This window comes from Phlebotomus papatasi, chromosome 3 (genome assembly GCF_024763615.1).
Source record: "Phlebotomus papatasi isolate M1 chromosome 3, Ppap_2.1, whole genome shotgun sequence".
Classification (NCBI taxonomy): Eukaryota; Metazoa; Arthropoda; class Insecta; order Diptera; family Psychodidae; genus Phlebotomus; species Phlebotomus papatasi.
The window spans coordinates 86,987,946-87,008,978 of record NC_077224.1 but is presented as its reverse complement, the minus strand read 5'-3'; the positions used below and the strand labels follow the sequence as shown (position 1 = coordinate 87,008,978).

At 34.3% G+C, this 21,033-nt stretch overlaps 1 protein-coding gene across 6 annotated transcripts in view; it reads left to right on the top strand.

The window, feature by feature from the left end:
- Positions 1-844: 844 nt before the first annotated feature.
- The window catches only part of LOC129806205 (sodium/hydrogen exchanger 6), a 37,081-nt gene continuing 16,892 nt past the window's right edge, over positions 845-21,033 (top strand). For 2 of the 6 annotated variants that reach the window (XM_055854617.1, XM_055854616.1), the window contains exons 1-8: positions 860-1,212; positions 1,280-1,596; positions 1,680-1,969; positions 5,633-5,774; positions 5,851-6,159; positions 7,450-7,767; positions 16,649-16,678; positions 16,939-17,001. In XM_055854617.1, coding sequence (XP_055710592.1) covers positions 963-1,212; positions 1,280-1,596; positions 1,680-1,969; positions 5,633-5,774; positions 5,851-6,159; positions 7,450-7,767; positions 16,649-16,678; positions 16,939-17,001 — 1,719 coding nt within the window. In that variant the 5' untranslated portion in view covers positions 860-962. Of the gene's footprint in view, positions 1,213-1,279; positions 1,597-1,679; positions 1,970-5,632; positions 5,775-5,850; positions 6,160-7,449; positions 7,768-16,648; positions 16,679-16,938; positions 17,002-21,033 lie in introns of all 6 variants that reach the window. The other 4 variants (XM_055854621.1, XM_055854619.1, XM_055854620.1 and 1 more) reach the window with 3 other exon arrangements.

Sequence of the window (21,033 nt, the reverse complement as noted above, 5' to 3'; positions counted from 1 at the left end):
ATCTTGTAACAAGGATTCAAAAGTTATGATTAAATGAATTTAATTTTTTCCTAAACATGGCGATAGCCGGTTATTCCACCCTAAAGACGGTAAACTCTTTACAAGGTTTCAAGCAACACTCTTTCAGAAGAAAGAATAAAAAAAATCAATTTGAATTTAAAGTATTACATTTCAAACTTGAGACTTTGACGCTTGCATGCAACTACAGTAGAGTCTCGCTATAGGCCATCGCTCTATAGTCCACAATTTATCGACTGTTGATTTCAAAACACTGATTTTATGTTAGGTTATGTTTTTTGTACGCAACAAAAGCATAATTATTTTAATATTTTTGGCAAACTTTATTGAGTAGTTGTGATAATTGTGATCCAGAATGAAGAGAGCAAGGACAAGTACCACAATCGCAAAGAAAGTGGAAGCCGTCGAGCAATTTCAATACTAAAAGTCGTTGATAATTTTAAAAAATTACATGGACTATAGTGCGACCCAAGTGTCAAATCTGGAACCAAATATGGACTATAACGAGACTCTACTGTATGCCGAAATTTGGCACACTTACCCTAGATCCACAATTGTTTTGTCCGTTTTGTCCATTCAAATTACATCATGGTAAAACCCAATTTCCTTTAGAAATATGCGGAAAAATTGTATAACAATGTAGCCCCACCTTCCCCTATTCGCTATTTTTTTGCTCCTGTGCTCGAATGCTTTCCAAGTTTCTTGTTCCGTTCCGGCAGAGGAGCTTATGTCAGTTAATTCTACCAAAAATTCAAATTGATGGAATTTCATGAAATATTTTCGTGAAACATGAAACATGAGTGAAGCATTTGTGAATTTTGTATAAAGTTGCAATCTTGGAGAAAAATGTCAAAGGCAGCAGCTGTTAGTGCAAAAAAAGTTTCGCTGGGAAAATAGCAAATTGCGTGACAATTTGCGTGAAAAATTAGTGAAAAGTGCTCAAGATGACTTGGTGCACGGTGTCTGTGTATAAATGGGTGTATTCCGCAGTGCTGTTGGGGGATTTAGTGAAATTGTGTGCAGGAGGAGCTGCTGATATTGCCCTGGATGCCAAAGCTACCCTCACCCACCGAATTGATAGTCTAAATCTCCTCCTGTACACCCTCCTGCTCACCCTCACTGTCCTCACCATCTGGCTGTTCAAGCACCGCCGAGTAGCCTGGCTGCATGAGACAGGACTCGCTGTGATCTACGGTAAGTTGCCCTGCCACAAGTCTCCCGGCCGACCTCGAGAGAATGACTCAGTTTGTTGTTGATCCAGGCCTGATTGTTGGCGCAATTATTCGGTATGCCAGCACAACGACATCCCTGGTCCACTTGAGTGTGGATCCGGAAGTCAATTCCATGTACAATCAGAGCCTGCCACCAGATACGCTCTGGCTCAAGTTTCCAGGGAAGCTCAATCACACCAATCCCGATGCCAAGAATCTCCCCAACAAAACCTATGCCTACAGCTTCAGAGGAGCTGTCCAGGTGGAGGAAAATGAGATTGATCTCAAGGCTACCTTTGACCCTGAGATCTTTTTCAACATCATCCTCCCCCCGATTATTTTCCACGCTGGATACAGCCTCAAGAGAGTGAGTAGCTTGTGCCCTCAGTCCCTCTGTTTCACCCCTTTGGGATCTCTCCTAGCCCACCTGACCGCCCCCTTTCCCCCTAGAAATACTTCTTCAGAAACTTGGGAGCAATCCTCACATTTGCCATCATCGGAACAACACTGTCAGCCTTCCTGATCGGAGCCCTGATGTACGGATGCGTCCAGGTGATGCCCGAGAGGCTCAGGGGAAGCTTTGGCTTCCTCGACACTCTCTACTTTGGCGCTCTCATCTCTCCCACTGATCCCCTGACCATCCTGGCCATTTTCCACGACATGCACGTCGATGTCAATCTCTATGCCCTGGTCTTCGGGGAGAGTGTCCTCAATGATGCAGTTGCCATCGTCCTCAGTGGGTAAGTTGGAATTTTTCCACTCCTCTGTTCTAGATTCTTCTCTCAGTCTCATCAATTGCCAATGATTCGGAAGAGGTTATTCAGATAAAATGTTTGTGCTGTGTAAACACAAAGACATGATTACTCATCAAGCGCCTCATTCTCATGATCAAAAAAACATTGAAGACAGTCGAGCAGATAAAAGCAAATTAGGCAATGGGGGCGTGTGATTCAATTGGACGCCTAAGTTTATTCGGGGAAAGCTAAGAGGCTTACAGGATTTTGATAAGAATATCATTGTCTCGGAAGTTCTATTTAAATTTATCAGACATTTCCGATCATTCCACGGATTTTTCCAGGGAATCTTCCAGGGAAAATTCTGAATACACTGAATATCGTGAAAAAGTATTGTAGAAATTCCTACTTATTCCACGGATTTTTCCAGAGGATTTTTCAGGGAAAATTTTGAATCCACAAAATATCATCAATATTTCCAGATAAAGATAAATATCAATATTTCAGGGAAAATTCTGAATCCACTGAATATCGTGGAAAAGTATTGTAGATATTCCACTTATTCCACGGGGTTTTCCAGGGAATTTTTCAGGGGAAATTTTGAATCCACAGAATATCCTGGAAAATTATTGTAGAAATTCACACTAATTCCACGGATTTTTCCAGGGAGTCTTTCAGGAACAATTCTGAATCCACTGAATATCGTGGAAAATAATTGTAGAAATTCCCACTTATTCCACGGAATTTTCCAGGAAATCTTCCACGGAAAATTCTGAATCCACAGAATATCGTGGAAAAGAATTGTAGAAATTCCACTTATTCCACGGAGTTTTCCAGAGAATCTTCCAGGGAAAATTCTGAATACACAGAATATCGTGGAAAATATTGCGGAAATTCTCACTTATTCCACGGAGTTTTCCAGGGAATCTTCCAGGGAAAATTCTGAATCCACAGAATATCGTGGAAAAGTATTGTAAAAATTCCGCTTAATCCACAGGGTTTTCCAGGGGTAATTCTAAATCCACAATATCGTGGAAAATTATTGTGGAAATTCCCATTTATTAGACGGAGTTTTCCAGGGAATCTTCCGGGGAAAATTCTGAATCCACAGAATATCGTGGAAAATTATTGTAGATATTCCACTTATTCCACGGGGTTTTCCAGAGAATCTTCCAGGGAAAGTTCTGAATCCATTAAATAACGTGGAAAAGAATTGTAGAAATTCCACTTATTCCACGGAGTTTTCCAGGGAAAATTCTGAATCCACAGAATATGGTGGAAAATTATTGTGGAAATTCTCACTTATTCCACAGGGTTTTTCAGGGATAATTCTGAATCCACAGAATTTCGTGAAAAATTATTGTAGAAATTCCCACTTATTCCACGGAGTTTTCAAGGGAATCTTCCGGGGAAAATTCTGAATTTACCAAATATCGTGGAAAAATATTGTTGAAATTCCCACTTATTCCACGGAGTTTTCCAGAGAATCTTCCAGGGAAAATTCAGAATCCGTGGAAAATTTATTGTAGAATTTTTCACTTATTCCACGGAGTTTTCCAGGGAATATTTCAAGGACAATTCTGAATCCACAGAATATTGTGGAATTTCCCACTTATTCCACGGAGTTTTCCAGGAAATCTTTCGTGGAAAATTCAGAATCCACAGAATATCGTGAAAAATTGTTGCAGAAATTCCCACTTATTTCACGGAGTTTTTCAAGGAATTTTTCAGGGGAATTTTTGAATCCACAGAATACCGTGGAAAAATTACTGTGGAAATTTCTACTTATTCCGCGGAATTTGATAAAAAAATTTCCAAAGAATCCCCTGCGGACAATTTGTGAAACTTATCTGTGGTGTAAACTGGTAACATTCTATGAAATGTTGAGGTAGAAACCGCAGAAATTTCCACTTACTTGCCACGGGAATTCCAAAGAATAATTCTGGGTGAAAAATTCACAACCTTTCCAAAAGTCAGTCAAAATGTGATAAAATTTCATTAAAATGTCTCTTAAATGCCTCCCCATAGCAAAGAAAAGAGAATTAGAATATATACTAAAAAAAATCTGCGGAAAAAACCCTCTATTTTTCCTTGAGACATTCCGCGGATTTTTCCATTGAATAATTCTAAGGAAATTCCCATGGATTTAAATTGGGTTTTTTCCGAGTAATTCTTCCTAGGGATCTTTTGTCGATTTTTCAAGGAATTATCCATGGAAATTTCCGTAGACTTTTAGTGGATTTTACCACGTTAAAATAAAATCCTTCATTTCGTAAGATGTTTTTTTTTATTTGAATTTTCTATGCAACTTACACGCCATTTTTAATCGATTTTAGGGATTATTTTGAAGAAATGGAAGCCCTGAAGGCTGTTGAATTGAAAAGTCTGCGGAAATTTTCGTGGAAATTAACAGGATTTTCCGAATTTTTAAATGGTTGAACTGCAACTAATAGTTCTAATAATTCTGTTAATAATTCATAGGAGAAGATGTGGAAATATTCGTCGGAAAAGTTCATGGAAACTCACGGACAATTCCTATTATTATTATCTGCAAAATATTTGTAGAGAAAGCTAGTGGATTTTTCCATGGAATTATTCCTCGAATTTTTCACGGAAAAAAAAATCAGGAACCCTTAGGAAAGATAGTGGAATTTTCCTCAGAATTATTTCATAAAATCCCGACGACATTTCACATGTAAGTTTCCATATAAACCCTCCATGTGTCTAAATGGAATTTTTCCACAATCTTGCCATGAATTGTGGAATAGCATCCACGGAATTTCGAGTTTCAAATTCCTTGAAATCTTAACAATTTTAACTATTTTTCAAGGTCAAAGCTTAAAAAGGCTCAAGGGAACGTATTTCTTAGCCAATTTGAACAATTTTGAGTTCCTTGAAGAGGTCTTGAAATCTCCGAGCAGTCTGCACCGGTTCCAATCCGTTCTGAATCGGTAATGAACCGGTTATGACCCAATAACTAATTTTTATTTGTAAATCTAACGTACTACTTCTAAATTATTTTAGGTGAACTTTTGACTGATTCAATAGATACGATAAACCGGTTCAAATCGGTTCGAATCAGTTGTAAACCGGTGAACTGTAAATTATACGAAAGTGCTTTTTGAGATGACGCTTTGCTATCCTTTTTAAATTTAAATTCGCTTTCAGTTTTGCTTCAGTGAAATTGAATTGATCGAAATGGGTCTTTACCGGTTCCAATCGGTTCTGAATCGGTTATAAACAGAAAAGTAATTTTTATTCGGAATTAAATTGTGTTACTTCTAAGCTGTTTTGGGCGATGTTTTAATTGATTTATAAATCTGTTAAAATCGGTTAAAATCGGTTTTGAATAAAAAAAAAAACTTCTCGAAATGCTCGATTATAAGATACGTTTTCCCAAGGAACTTTTTCAATTGCAATATCTGTGATCTTGAAAGTATCACGACAAAAAAAATTCTAGAAATTGATAAGAGTATCATGAAATATTGCAGATTTCATCCCATTTTTCTCTCATTAATTGAATTTATATTCAATATTTGGTGTTTGTGTTGTGTTGTTAATTATATCATCGATGATTTCATGCTACTGAATGTTGATTTTTTTTCGTTTATCTGTAAAATATTTAGGTCAGAATTTTGCTGAAATCGTACAAAATTACTTACTTTCCAGTGCAATCCAGAATTACGGTGAACAATATTCAAGTACTGGGGGCTTCGAGACAGACGCCTTCTTCAGATCTCTAGGAGACTTCTTCAGCATCTTCATGCTGTCTCTGTTGATTGGAGCTTCAATGGGATGCTTTACGGCATTGATATCCTTTTCAAATGATTTCTTGTTTTGTTCTTTAGCTCATCTTTTTGCGTTTTTTCCTTGACTGATACGTTTACTTGACCAAATTCACTCGAGTCCGGGATTTTCCGCTCCTGGAATCAGCTCTCTTTGTCTTGATGTCCTACAGCACATTCCTGATAGCCGAGGCCACAGAGTTGACGGGAGTTGTGGCTGTTCTCTTCTGTGGAATTTGTCAAGCTCACTATACCTACAACAATTTGTCTGAAGATTCAAGAACGAGGACAAAGCAAATCTTTGAGTTACTTAATTTTCTAGCTGAGAATTTTATTTTCTCATACATTGGAGTCTCCATGTTCACATTTCCGAAGCATCATTTTGATCCGTGGTTCATCTTGAGTGGATTTGTAAGTACTTTTTTTCTTTTATTTTTTTTTTAATTACAGGAGTTATTTGTGGGCTAAAAAGCAAATTTTTGTTCAAAATTGGGTTCGTTGGAAAGGTCTTGGAATCCCTGATGAATCGGTACCGGTTTCAATCGGTTATGAATCGGTAATGAACCGGTTTTTAACCAATAAGTGATTTTTATCCGAAATTCAATTGTGTATTGCTCCTGAGGTATTTTGGGAAATGTCTTGTGTGATATAACAATCGGTTCAAATCGGTTCAAATCGGTTGTGAACCGGTAAAATTAATAAAAATTCAAAAAAGTAAAAGAATGCTAAAATACTGCCCAAAAAAAATCATAATAATTTTATTGCTCAGACTCCAGAGAGAGAGAGAGAATAGTAATCTATCGATTTTTCCACTCTCCAAAATTTCCACTTTCCACCCTCCGGAGACCACTTTTCTCAAGAAATCTTCTCGTTTCAAACGATTTCTGAGAAATGTCACGCTGTTTGTCTGTTTGTCCGTCCGGCTGTCGCCAGCTCTAGAGGCCAAACGGTTAGAGATAGCGGCTTGGGACCTTCAGAGGACCCCCCCCCCCCAGAAGTCGACCTATGGATCGTTAACATACCCCTAATTTTCCCCCACCCCTTCCCTTCCCCTCCAAAACCATGTTTTTTTTAGATTACTCGAAAATGCGTCGTGATATTTTCTTCATATTTGTACATGTTGTAAAGGTTACCCAGACGGACATGTCCTCTTTATTGAGTTATTCCTAATAACGATTTTTCAAGGTCAAAGCTTAAAAAGGCTCAAGAAAGCGTATTTATCATCCGAATGGTATAATTTTTCAGCTCGTTGGAAAGGTCTTGGAATTTCCGATAAAACTGAACCGGTTCTAATCGGTTTTGAACCGATAATGAACCGGTTATGAACCGATAAGTAATTTTTGTTCGAATATAATTTTTTAATACTCTTTAAACTATTTTGTGGAATTTATTGAGTGATTTATGAATCGATTTAAATCGGTTGAGTACCGGTAAACGGTAAATGATGCGAAAGTACTTTAGCGGTATAGCATCTAAGTCACGAGTTTGAGCATTCCGCAAAACCTGGGACGTTTTGCCACCCTTTTTTTTATTCAAAATTCAATTATATTGCTTCAGATGTGTTTTTTGGGCAATGTTTTAAGTAATTTAAAAATCGGTTCAAATCGGTTATGAACGGGTAGTAAATTGAAAAGTAAAATTTTGCAAATGATCAAGTTTTTGGATTTTCAGTAATTATTCTTGGGGTATAAACTTTTGCAGATTTGTGCAGCAATCGGTAGAGCTGTGAATATCTATCCGCTGTCTTTTCTGCTGAATCTGGGCAGAAAGCCCAAAATTGCCATGAATTTCCAGCATATGCTGTTTTTTGCTGGCCTTCGCGGAGCAATGTCTTTTGCTCTGGCCATCAGAAATACCGTGTCTGATGCAAGGCAAGCCATGCTGACCACGACATCTCTAATTGTTATTGTTACGGTGATTGTGCAAGGTGGAGCCTCTAACTTTCTGCTCACTTGGCTCAAGATCCCATTTGGAATTGATGACGAGACAGAAGCACTCAACCATCAAGGAGTTAGAAGCGTAAGTGAATAATTTCCATAATTTTTTTAATTTATTTTTCAATGTGTTGAGAGGTCGTGGGAATTGATCAGTTGTCGTAGAAATATTTATTGTAGTGAGTATTAATCATTAATAATTCTTTTATTTAATTAATATTCTTCTTGCAGCAATGTTATTTGATTATTTGTTGTTTTACTAAAATTACTAAATTTTTAATTTCTTAAGAGCCTTGGTCTCACGGAGCAGGTCGAAATTTGTAGATAAGAAGGTATTTTGTATGGGAATAGAAGGAGTAATTTTAAGGGATTATTACCCCTTAATTTATGCAAAATCGTTTTGCAATTTTTTGGTGCTTCGATGATAATTTCTCGAATTCTACAGAACCGATTTATTTCTTCACTAAGGGAAAGTTAAAGGTCTTTAAGTACCCTATAATTCTGTAGAAGTAGCTGAGTATTTAAAACCGACACCAGAGGGGCTGTAGGCGCAAATCGTTTTTTGGCAATTTAATGGGGAAAATAAGTTTTCCGAATAAGGTGCCGAATACCTAGACCGCAAGACGTGACCAGGGAAAGGCCGTCCATGCGTATACACGGGAACGTGTGGTATAACACGTGGCTGAAGTTAGCCGAAATCCACCCGAAATGTGGTTTGTGTCTTGGATGACCCGAAAGGCTATAAGCCGACAAATGGTTTGTGTCTTGGCTAAACAAAAAGGCGCATGACCCGACATATGGTGGGTGTCTTGGCTAATGAATAGGCCTTTACGTTATTTTTTCATGCAAAAGAAACCCAATCACTAACAAACTAAATTTAACGATAAGTGTTTTTTTTTTAAATTATTTCCTTGTTCATTTTCTTTTGATTAACTCTCTTTTTCGTTTTATTTGTTTAGCAATCACTTTATCTGTGATCACAGCGATACCCGAAAAATTTCGGGCGTTGATCTCAGCGACTCACCCGAAAAAAATATTTCAACTGAAAGAATACTCTAATAAAATTGTATACACAAAATAACATTAGAGTTAATTGTTTTGATTAAAAACATAATTTCCTTATTTAATACAAGTGCGTTTTCCTGTTTATTTTTTGAAATTATTAGTTTATCGCTGATCCCAGCGACACCCGAAAAATTTCGGGCGCTGATCTCAGCGACACACCCGAAAAAATTCATTTCCACTGAAAAAACATTTCAATGCATTTTTCCACACGGAATTACATTTAAATAAATTCGAGTGATTAAAACATTCACTTTTCCATTCATTTTTTTTACAATGTGAGTGCGTTTGCGTTTTTAATTCACGAAAAATCATTTTTCCGTTAATCTCAGCGACACCCGAAAAATTTCGGGCGCTGATCTCAGCGACATACCCGACAAAAGGTTGTTGTCTTGGATATTGTCGCTGATCACAGCGAATCACCCGAAAAATTTTGAATTTCTTAACGGAAAACATTCCATTCCAATTTTTCACACGGAATTACATTTGAATTAATTCTTTTGATTAAAAATATCACTTAACAATTAATTTCTTTACAATTCAAGTATATTTGCGTTTTTAATTCACGAAAAATCACTTTTCCGTTACTCTCAGCGACACCCGAAAATTTTCGGGCGCTGATCTCAGCGACGCACCCGAAAAAATTCATTTCCACTGAAAAAAATATTTCAACATTTTTTTGCATTTAAATAAATTCGTGTGATTAAAACATTCACTTTTCTACAATTCAAATGCGTTTGCGTTTTTATTTCACGATAAATCAGTTAATCTCAGCGACACCCGAAAATTTTCGGGCGCTGATCTCAGCGACACACCCGAAAAAATTCTTTTCCACTGAAAAAAATATTTCAATGCATTTTTCCACACAGAATTACATTTAAATTAATTCTTTTGATTCAAAATTTAACTTTTCATTGAATTTCTCTACAATTCAAGTGCGTTTACGTCGTTTAATTCATGAAAATTCACTTTTACGTTAATCTTAGCGACACCCGAAAAATTTCTGGCATTAATCTCAGCGACACACCTGGAAAAATTATTTCAACTGAAAAAATTTTCCTAATGCATTATCCCCATTATCCCATATCCACAAGGAATTACGTTAAAATTAATTCTTTTGATTAAAAATATTATTTCATAGTTAATTTATTTCCAATCCAAGTGCGTTTGCATTTTTATTTGATGAAAAATCACTTTGTCGCTGATCCCAACGACACCCGAAAAATTTCGGTTGCTAATCTCAGCAACACACCTGAAAAAATCAATTCCAATGAAAAAAAATATTCTATGCAATTTTCAAAACGGAAATTATCTTGTATTTTTTTTTTTGTTAAAAATATCACTTCTCAATCAATTTCTTTGAAGTTTAAGTGCGTTTTCACTTTTATTTCTTGAGAGTTGTTTCCACCCGAAAAAGATTTGAATATTTTTAACGGCCCACCCGAAAAAAATTATTCATTTTCAAGAGAAGTAATTCTAATGCATCATACAACACAGAATTGTATTATAATTAAATTCTGTGTATTAAAAGTACCATTTTTTCTGAATTTTCTTTCATTATAGTGCTTTTTAATTCTTAATTTTTGACAAGCCACTTTGTCGTTGATCACAGGGACTCGCCCGAAAAAATCTCTTACTTAGTGCGCCCACCTGCAAAATTTGAATTTTTTTTAACGGAAATCACGTTCAAATGCAATTTTTTATTGAAAATTATTCTATAATGGTATCTACACACAAAGCAATTTTCGTCAAAAATTGTCTTTTCCCGTCATATAATTTCGTCAGATATCTTTAAGTTTTCTGCAGAAAATATCTACACCTCTGCCGAAAATCTGCCGAGAAATCTGTAGATATTCCTACGAATTTTATTTGCGCTTGGGACAGAATTCGTCAGAAATTTTTCCAGATTTTCTGACGAATCCTGGTGCATACTCTGACGAATTTTTGTAGATATTTTGCCGATTTTCTGTAGATGTTTTTCTACATTCCAGACTTTCCAGACATCTGTATTTGAAAAGATGGAATATTTTTTCACTGAAGTTTGGAAAATTCAATAAAGCTATTCTTGGTGATATCACAGTATTTATATAAAATAAAGAATTCTGCGATGCCGTGTTATAATGTGTTGATTTATCAAGAAACTGTAGAAATTACAAGAAAATGGTATGCTCTGTTTAACAAGCATTTCCGATTAAACATTTTAGATAACTAAAAAGATTCAAGCAAAAATACTAATTTCTTAAAAATCGCCAATCGAATGACACAAAAACACGAAATTTAGGTCGACACTTTGCTTAAAGTTTTCACTTCACTATTCTCTACTTATAACACCGCATCGCAGAATTCTTTATTTTATATAAATACTGTGATATCACCAAGAATAGCTTTATTGAATTTTCCAAACTTCAGTGAAAAAATATTCCATCTTTTCAAATACAGATGTCTGGAAAGTCTGGAATGTAGAAAAACATCTACAGAAAATCGGCAAAATATCTACAAAAATTCGTCAGAGTATGCACCAGGATTCGTCAGAAAATCTGGAAAAATTTCTGACGAATTCTGTCCCAAGCGCAAATAAAATTCGTAGGAATATCTACAGATTTCTCGGCAGATTTTCGGCAGAGGTGTAGATATTTTCTGCAGAAAACTTAAAGATATCTGACGAAATTATATGACGGGAAAAGACAATTTTTGACGAAAATTGCTTTGTGTGTAGATACCATTATAGAATAATTTTCAATAAAAAATTGCATTTGAACGTGATTTCCGTTAAAAAAAATTCAAATTTTGCAGGTGGGCGCACTAAGTAAGAGATTTTTTCGGGCGAGTCCCTGTGATCAACGACAAAGTGGCTTGTCAAAAATTAAGAATTAAAAAGCACTATAATGAAAGAAAATTCAGAAAAAATGGTACTTTTAATACACAGAATTTAATTATAATACAATTCTGTGTTGTATGATGCATTAGAATTAGGGGAAATGCTTCTAATTTTGTCCAGTTTCTTATTTTGGACACTTTGAGGATAAAATTGGACACTAAAAATAAATTGATTAAAATGATGGATTTTTATTCCAATATTTGATGAATAATGAATTCTATCTAAATATTTGTTCTTTTTGGAATATTTTAACACTAAATACGTTAAAATTTGAATATGATTTGAGTTGAAATTGTTTTCTTGAAAATTCAGTGTGAGCAATTGCTTACGAGAAATATGACAGAACTTCGTGGCTTACTTCAGTCTTATTTAGTTTTGGTGAAGTACTAACAAAGTTTGTTCGCTGTTTTTGAGTGATATTATTGAATATTCATTGAATATTGTGTTGATTCACGTTACTGATGATTTGTACATTTGACCTGAAGTGAGATTTGCCTTGTGAATTAGATTTTTCGTGTGAAAAATGGGAAATTTTTTAAGACATTCACCAGTGAGGTGATGATTCTTATTTTGGACAGGTGTTTTTCTCACGAAATTTCGTGAAGTTTTAGCTTTTGTGATGACTAGGTTGGACAAATGCCTGGAGAAACAAAGTAGCATCATCTCTACGAAAGAGATGTAGCGAGAAATGTCCTGAAAGGCTCCCGGAAAGGTCAGGGAATGAGCGAATCCGCACGTACTTGGAGTATCGAAGTCAACTCACTTTAATGAATGATATGGAAAGTTTCCGGGCTTCTTGTGACATTCTACGTTTCCCTTACATGAACAGGAAGAGGACTTGGTAAGATTGGTTCATAAAATGAAGAACAATGGGCATCCTGTTGAGGCGGATTATCTGTCCAAATTTACAGACAAGTTGTAAAAATTAATAACCAAGTTGTCCAAAATAAGAGTCAAATTCACCTCTACATATCAATTCATTTTTAAACGTATTAAAACTGATTTTAGTAAAAATGAGATGATAAATAGCTTGCCAAGTTTCTAAACAATCCTTCTGAAAAGAGAGTAACAAGAAAAGTCAATTAGTATTGAAAATATGGCACTTCAAACTTAGGATATCGATGCTTATATGCAGACTGTCCAAAATTATAAGCACTTCCCCTACTTCTCTTGAAAATGAATAATTTTTTCGGGTGGGCCGTTAAAAATATTCAAATCTTTTTCGGGTGGAAACAACTCTCAAGAAATAAAAGTGAAAACGCACTTAAACTTCAAAGAAATTGATTGAGAAGTGATATTTTTAACAAAAAAAAAAATACAAGATAATTTCCGTTTTGAAAATTGCATAGAATATTTTTTTTCATTGGAATTGATTTTTTCAGGTGTGTTGCTGAGATTAGCAACCGAAATTTTTCGGGTGTCGTTGGGATCAGCGACAAAGTGATTTTTCATCAAATAAAAATGCAAACGCACTTGGATTGGAAATAAATTAACTATGAAATAATATTTTTAATCAAAAGAATTAATTTTAACGTAATTCCTTGTGGATATGGGATAATGGGGATATAATGCATTAGGAAAATTTTTTCAGTTGAAATAATTTTTCCAGGTGTGTCGCTGAGATTAATGCCAGAAATTTTTCGGGTGTCGCTAAGATTAACGTAAAAGTGAATTTTCATGAATTAAACGACGTAAACGCACTTGAATTGTAGAGAAATTCAATGAAAAGTTAAATTTTGAATCAAAAGAATTAATTTAAATGTAATTCTGTGTGGAAAAATGCATTGAAATATTTTTTTCAGTGGAAAAGAATTTTTTCGGGTGTGTCGCTGAGATCAGCGCCCGAAAATTTTCGGGTGTCGCTGAGATTAACGGAAAAGTGATTTATCGTGAAATAAAAACGCAAACGCATTTGAATTGTAAAAAAATTAATTGAAAAGTGAATGTTTTAATCACACGAATTTATTTAAATGCAATTCCGTGTGGAAAAATGCATTGAAATATTTTTTTCAGTGGAAATGAATTTTTTCGGGTGCGTCGCTGAGATCAGCGCCCGAAAATTTTCGGGTGTCGCTGAGAGTAACGGAAAAGTGATTTTTCGTGAATTAAAAACGCAAATATACTTGAATTGTAAAGAAATTAATTGTTAAGTGATATTTTTAATCAAAAGAATTAATTCAAATGTAATTCCGTGTGAAAAATTGGAATGGAATGTTTTCCGTTAAGAAATTCAAAATTTTTCGGGTGATTCGCTGTGATCAGCGACAATATCCAAGACAACAACCGTCGGGTGAGTCGCTGAGATCAGCGCCCAAAAATTTTCGGGTGTCGCTGAGATTAACGGAAAAATGATTTTTCGTGAAATAAAAACGCAATCGCATTTGAATTGTAAAAAAATTAATTGAAAAGTGAATGTTTTAATCACACGAATTTATTTAAATGCAATTCCGTGTGGAAAAATGCATTGAAATATTTTTTTCAGTGGAAATGAATTTTTTCGGGTGCGTCGCTGAGATCAGCGCCCGAAAATTTTCGGGTGTCGCTGAGAGTAACGGAAAAGTGATTTTTCGTGAATTAAAAACGCAAATATACTTGAATTGTAAAGAAATTAATTGTTAAGTGATATTTTTAATCAAAAGAATTAATTCAAATGTAATTCCGTGTGAAAAATTGGAATGGAATGTTTTCCGTTAAGAAATTCAAAATTTTTCGGGTGATTCGCTGTGATCAGCGACAATATCCAAGACAACAACCTTTTGTCGGGTATGTCGCTGAGATCAGCGCCCGAAATTTTTCGGGTGTCGCTGAGATTAACGGAAAAATGATTTTTCGTGAATTAAAAACGCAAACGCACTCACATTGTAAAAAAAATGAATGGAAAAGTGAATGTTTTAATCACTCGAATTTATTTAAATGTAATTCCGTGTGGAAAAATGCATTGAAATGTTTTTTCAGTGGAAATGAATTTTTTCGGGTGTGTCGCTGAGATCAGCGCCCGAAATTTTTCGGGTGTCGCTGGGATCAGCGATAAACTAATAATTTCAAAAAATAAACAGGAAAACGCACTTGTATTAAATAAGGAAATTATGTTTTTAATCAAAACAATTAACTCTAATGTTATTTTGTGTATACAATTTTATTAGAGTATTCTTTCAGTTGAAATATTTTTTTCGGGTGAGTCGCTGAGATCAACGCCCGAAATTTTTCGGGTATCGCTGTGATCACAGATAAAGTGATTGCTAAACAAATAAAATGAAAAAGAGAGTTAATCAAAAGAAAATGAACAAGGAAATAATTTAAAAAAAAACACTTATCGTTAAATTTAGTTTGTTAGTGATTGGGTTTCTTTTGCATGAAAAAATAACGTAAAGGCCTATTCATTAGCCAAGACACCCACCATATGTCGGGTCATGCGCCTTTTTGTTTAGCCAAGACACAAACCATTTGTCGGCTTATAGCCTTTCGGGTCATCCAAGACACAAACCACATTTCGGGTGGATTTCGGCTAACTTCAGCCACGTTGGTATAACCATACTTTTGTCACTTACGCAAGCCTTACTTGTAAGGCATAGGAAAGCTATTGATGCATTTTTATGGATTTTAAGGACGCCTTACATAAATACACATTTAAATCATTTGTAAGCAAATTCCGTAAAACTGTAATAATAAATACATGTAAATCATAAGAAATGCATTCATGTAAAGCATGCCAGAAGGCAAAAAATGCTCTAAGTAAGCCTTAAAAAGGACCATCCTGTAAGCCATACGTCAAACTATCTTTTATAGACGTTTAACATTATGTAACTACTTTTTTGTCACCTAAGTAAGCCTTAAATGTAAGGCCGATGAACGCTTTTCATGAAAAGCAATCGTATCAAAACTTAAAGTGACTCTTATTAGAAAAGTCACTCTAGAATATGATCATAAGAATCATATTCATAATCATTCATCTTAGTAGGTTTTAGTTAAAAACTAAACCCCACTGATGAATAGAAATAAAATATTTCACCTGAATCTTTGTAGCAGGACTCCGGTGTAGCTCGCATGAATTATATCCTTAAAGTGAAAATTTCCAGTAAGCTATTCGTAAGGCATCCTTATGTCTTACATGATAACGTATCCTTCATAAAACTTACATGTTGATTATTTTGCAAACAAGCAAAACTTTCATAATGATTTATTATCGAAGAAGGGAAAAAAGGATTTTCTTGTTAAAATGACTTAACTCTAAGGAATTAAACAATTTTCACATTAAAAAACCTCTTATTTTCTCAACGTGAATTTTCCCGGCATTTCGAAGAATCCCAATAGGCACCACCAAATTCAGTTCGGCTTTTCTCTTAGCTCAGGTCTGCCATAGAGGCTACTCCAGTATTGCTCAGATGTCGTCCGCTGGTATATGTGTTACTCGCATGAATTTTAGCCTTAATTGTAAATGTCTGATTTCGACGCCATTTCTTAGCATATTCTCCAGGGAACTTTATGTATCGTCTTTTGGAGTTTTCTCTGACCATTTTGTATCACAATAATATCTCAATTATAATGAAAGATGAGATAGTTTGTGTCTCGGATAAACTGTACGATTTCAGCTTTTTTTTTATTTATTCGACACATTTCTTTTATTTCTCTGAAAATTTCAAAATGCTCATGAAAATAGAATTCTTCATTTTTCTTCTTTTTATTCATTTGTTGCTTTTATTATAGGATTAAACATTCCGTTTTCTCCAATTGAATCAATAAACTATCAATGTGTGACTCTCAGCTAATGAACAATATTAATTTATTGGAGTTGTTTGAGTTTGAAAGGGAAAATTTTATCAAAAGACCCAAACTGTTCACTGAAGCAGAGGGATTAGGTTTATGATGATACATGGAAACATGTGCTGCATTACGACAATTGCTCTATTTCCACGTCAACAGATGACGTTGATTATCAGCACCCTCTAATTCATAAATAAAATATTCAGGTGAATTGCTGTAAAGTTAATTTCTTGATGGTTTTTTTTTCTTTTCACTCAATTTGTAGGTCTATAATTCAATGGAAAATACAACTGGGGTATGTCTGCCAAAGTACACATTAGTGCTTGTTTAATTACGATAAATAATTCTTTTTTTTTTGTTGGAAAATTATTATTAGATCACATGCACACTTTCATTCTATCCCTAATTATCTTCTAATCCTTTCCCCTCTCAAAATCAAGCACAGAAGAACTTTTATTTCCTTTTTGTGGACTTAGAAATGGTTGAAATGCATGCAATTCTCTATCTTGTGGTCGTATGTTACTAATGTAAACTGAAACCCAATAAATTTTGCAGTCTATCGATACGGGATTAAATTTGAGCCAACTTCAAGTGTCGGGTAGAAGACGAAGCTCATTGGTGAGAAAAGAGCTAATGGAAAATATCAATAGAGATAGTAGTAGCACCGCTATATTTTATTATTTTCTCAAGAGGTGTTGAAATGCTCTTCAGTTCTCTTCATTGTCAAGTGTCTCTCTATCTTATTGCCTTGTCGGAAGTTTCACAAAAACATAATTTTGCCAAATATGGATCCTATATCCAAAAGATTAAAATTTAATGTTTTTAGTACACAATCTCTGAATAAAACCGATATGGATATTTGTCCATTTAAGTTTTAGTACATATTTAGTACATACCACTTTTAGGAGAAATTCTTTCAGTTGTTTCAAATGGTTCCGAACTTTTAAATATTTTAGAACAAAGTTCCAAAAACCATTAATACTTTTAAGAGTCTCTAATAATTTTAGAACAAATTACTTGATTTATCGAAAACTGTTCTTACATGTTCGATAAATTAAGTACAAATTCGTGAATGTGATCGTTCATCTCGAGATAATAATTTTAGAACAAATTTTTCGACTTGTAAACTTTTGAAAACTTTAGTACTGACTGAAAATTAACTGTCAATTTCAGTAATTTTCGTCAAGAATATATATATCAGGAATATAATTTTAGGAATTATCATCCTTAATTTTTAGAAAGCAATTTTAGAAGAACGACTTTATAAACTCTATTTTTTAATAAATTTAGTACAAAATCCACAAATTCATAGTTAATTCCGGGAGAATAATTGTAAAACAAATTCTCCGCCTTGTAACATGCATTTCTTAATTTTCTATAATTTTAGTACAATTTCCAAAAATTCATTTTTAATTTCGGGAATGTTCAACAATTTTAGAACAATATTTTCTTGTGAATCACATTATTTCTTCGTGAATGTTGAAAATATCTAATGCTTTTAAAATTTTGACTTGTTTGACGCAGTTCTAAATTTTCCAAAAGTTTAGTACAAAGTTCATGAATCTTCTGTACAAATTTTGTTTGGAATATATATATCGATTATAAAGCTAATTCTTCAATATTTATGATGTAATTTGCCGAAATTTTCGGAAATCTTCAACTATTTTGAAGCAATATTTTCGCGAATCACGTTATTATTTCTTCACGAAGGTTAAAAATATTTAACGTTTTTAAAATATATTCTTTGACTTGTTTGATACATTTGTAATAATAATTTCATAATTTCATAATTTCCATGTGATAATATTGGGAAGATCTAGCGATCTTATAAATAATTTTTAGCTTAGTATAAATCAATTTGATAAATTTAGTACAAAATCTGCTTGTGTATTCTAGAATTATTCAACAATTTTACAACAACATTTTCTTGCGAATGAAGTATTCTTTCCTCGTGAATGTTAGAAATATTTTTAGAACATATTTTCTGATTCATGATTTGTACGTATAAGTTCTAAACTTTTCACAAAATTAGTACAAAATTCACGGATTAAGTGTTCAAGCTTAATTGGGAGCATCTGGTGATTTTACAACTAATTTTTCGAAATTGATTTTAAAAAAAATAATAAATTTAGTACAAAATCCGCGATTTTATTATTTCGCGATTATTCGACTTTTTTAGAACAATAGGTGAAAGTGGTCTGCCTTTGAATGTTTCAATTTTACTCTTACTTCTCAAAGCGAAATTTCTATTTTGTGAACTATAGTTAATACTATTAACTATTTTCTATTAACATCGGTTAACAAAGTGGAATTTTAGCTTTGGGAAATAAGAGAAAAATTGAAGCATTCAAAGGCTGCCGCATTCAAAAGCAGGCCACTTTACCCTATTTTCTTGCAAATCACAGTATTGTTTCCTCGTAAATGTTAGATCCTTTGCGTTTTAAATTGTTTCCACTTGCGTGAAAGAGTTCTAAACTTTCCACAAAACTTTCTATAAATTTAGTACAAAGTTCACGGATTCAGTGTGCAAGCTTAGTATGGAGTATCTGGTGATTTTACAACTAATTCTTCAACATTCAAAAAGCAATTTTATAAATTTAGTACATAATCTGAGTGTATTGTTAATTTTAGGATTGCGAATAATTTTAGAACATATTCCCTTTCAAATTAAAATACTACTTTCTCGTGAATATTAAAAATATCTAATGATTTTTAACAAATTGATTGAGTTCCATAGCAGTTCTAAAATTTCGATAAATTTAGTACAAAGCTTGCAAATTTAATGTTGACCTTGCAAATATCAAACGACTTTAGAACAAAACATGAATTTTAGCCACTTTAGTACATATCTTCTGATTGACGCCAATACAGTCCATTTTTTTTCTTAAACAAGTTTACAGTAGAGTCTCGCTATAGTCCATATTTGGTTCCAGATTTGACACTTGGGTCGCACTATAGTCGATGTCATTTTTTTAAAATTATCAACGACTTTTAGTATTGAAATTGCTCGACGTCTTCCACTTTCTTTGCGATTGTGGTACTTGTCCTCGCTCTCTTCATTATGGATCACAATTATCACAACTCAATAAAGTTTGCAAAAAAATATTAAAATAATTATGACAACATTTCATGTCGCGTACTAAGAAACATAACCTAACTTAAAATCAGTATTTTGAAATCAACGATCGATAAATTGTGGAGTATAGAGCGATGGCCTATAGCGAAACTCTACTGTACCAATTTATTTAAAACTGTTTTAGACGTTCTGGAATTTTAGTACAAAAACTAAAAATTCTTTACTAATGAAACTAATATTTAACCATTAGTACATTATTGTGTTATTTTATTACAAACACCGGAAAGAATTTTCCATTTGAATATTTTAGGTGAGATTCTTAACAATCTCACCTACTATAATCCTAACAAAATTTCATGTCGTCCGATCGACCTCAAACTTGGCCAAAATGTGTTTCGTCATTTCCTGATCACGAATATATATGTGGCTATTTTACGTTCCCGGCCGGCCGCTCTTTGGAGCTTAATAGCTCCTAAACTAAAAAAGATATCGACTTGCGGTTTTCGGCAAAGGTTATATATCGGGTGAAAATTGCAACTTGGTGCATTGACCCCCCACCCCCCACCCCTCCTTCCGCCATTTTGAAGACCCCCCTTTTTTTGTTTTCTCAATAGCTCCGCCCCTATGGCATCGAGCGGGCTCAAATTTTAGTATGTTATAGCTGGGCCTTAGAGCTTTCCATCAATACCAAACTTAAGGTCCCCCGACCCCCCAGACCCGAGCTATAAGGGTCCAAAAAAAATTTCTTAAAATGGCCATAACTCCGGTTCTAATTGTCAGAATTTAAAAAGTGAGGGGTTTTTGGAAAGCTCTCGTGAAATGCCACTTCCCCTTCTAACATCGCAAGTTCATAAAACCACCGCTAGGGGCGCTATTATTAAAAAGAAAATTTTTAAATCTTAAAAGTTAAATAACTCAAAAATTCCATTGTGCATCGGGCTGAAATTTTAGTATGTTGTAGCCGTTGATTATACCTATCAAACAAAAAAAACCTTAATTCGATCCATAACCCCTGACCCGAGCTATAAGGGGTCAAAGTTCGAACATTGACCGGCCTCTATCTCCGGTTCTAACTAACATAGCGACCAAAATTTTACCTTTTTGGTTTCGTCTCGATGAGCACTTTCAGATGGAAGTTCAAAAAGTCACCACAGGTGGCGCTGTGATAGCGTCAAAATTCATCGAAATTCAAAGTCACTTTTCTCAAAAACGGCATTGTGCAAGTTAATGAAATTTTAGTATGTTGTAGTCCAAGTCTAGGGCGTTTCCAAAATGGTGCAAATGCGCGCTGTGGTTAAAACAGAACCGGAGATATGAGGGGTCAAAGTTCACGAAATTCAAAAAATCATATCTCCGGTTCTTTGTGACCGATTTTGATGAATGAGGGCTTAAACGAAAGATCTCACCAAATTCTACAACTTTCTAGAATATTTGAACTTCGTGGGACCAACACCAGGGGCGCCACAGTCGAAAAACCAATTTCAATATCACATAACCTCAATTATCTCGACTGTCGCTGAACCGATTTTGATGATTACTTTGACATAATTGTAGAGCACATTTGTCTCTACATT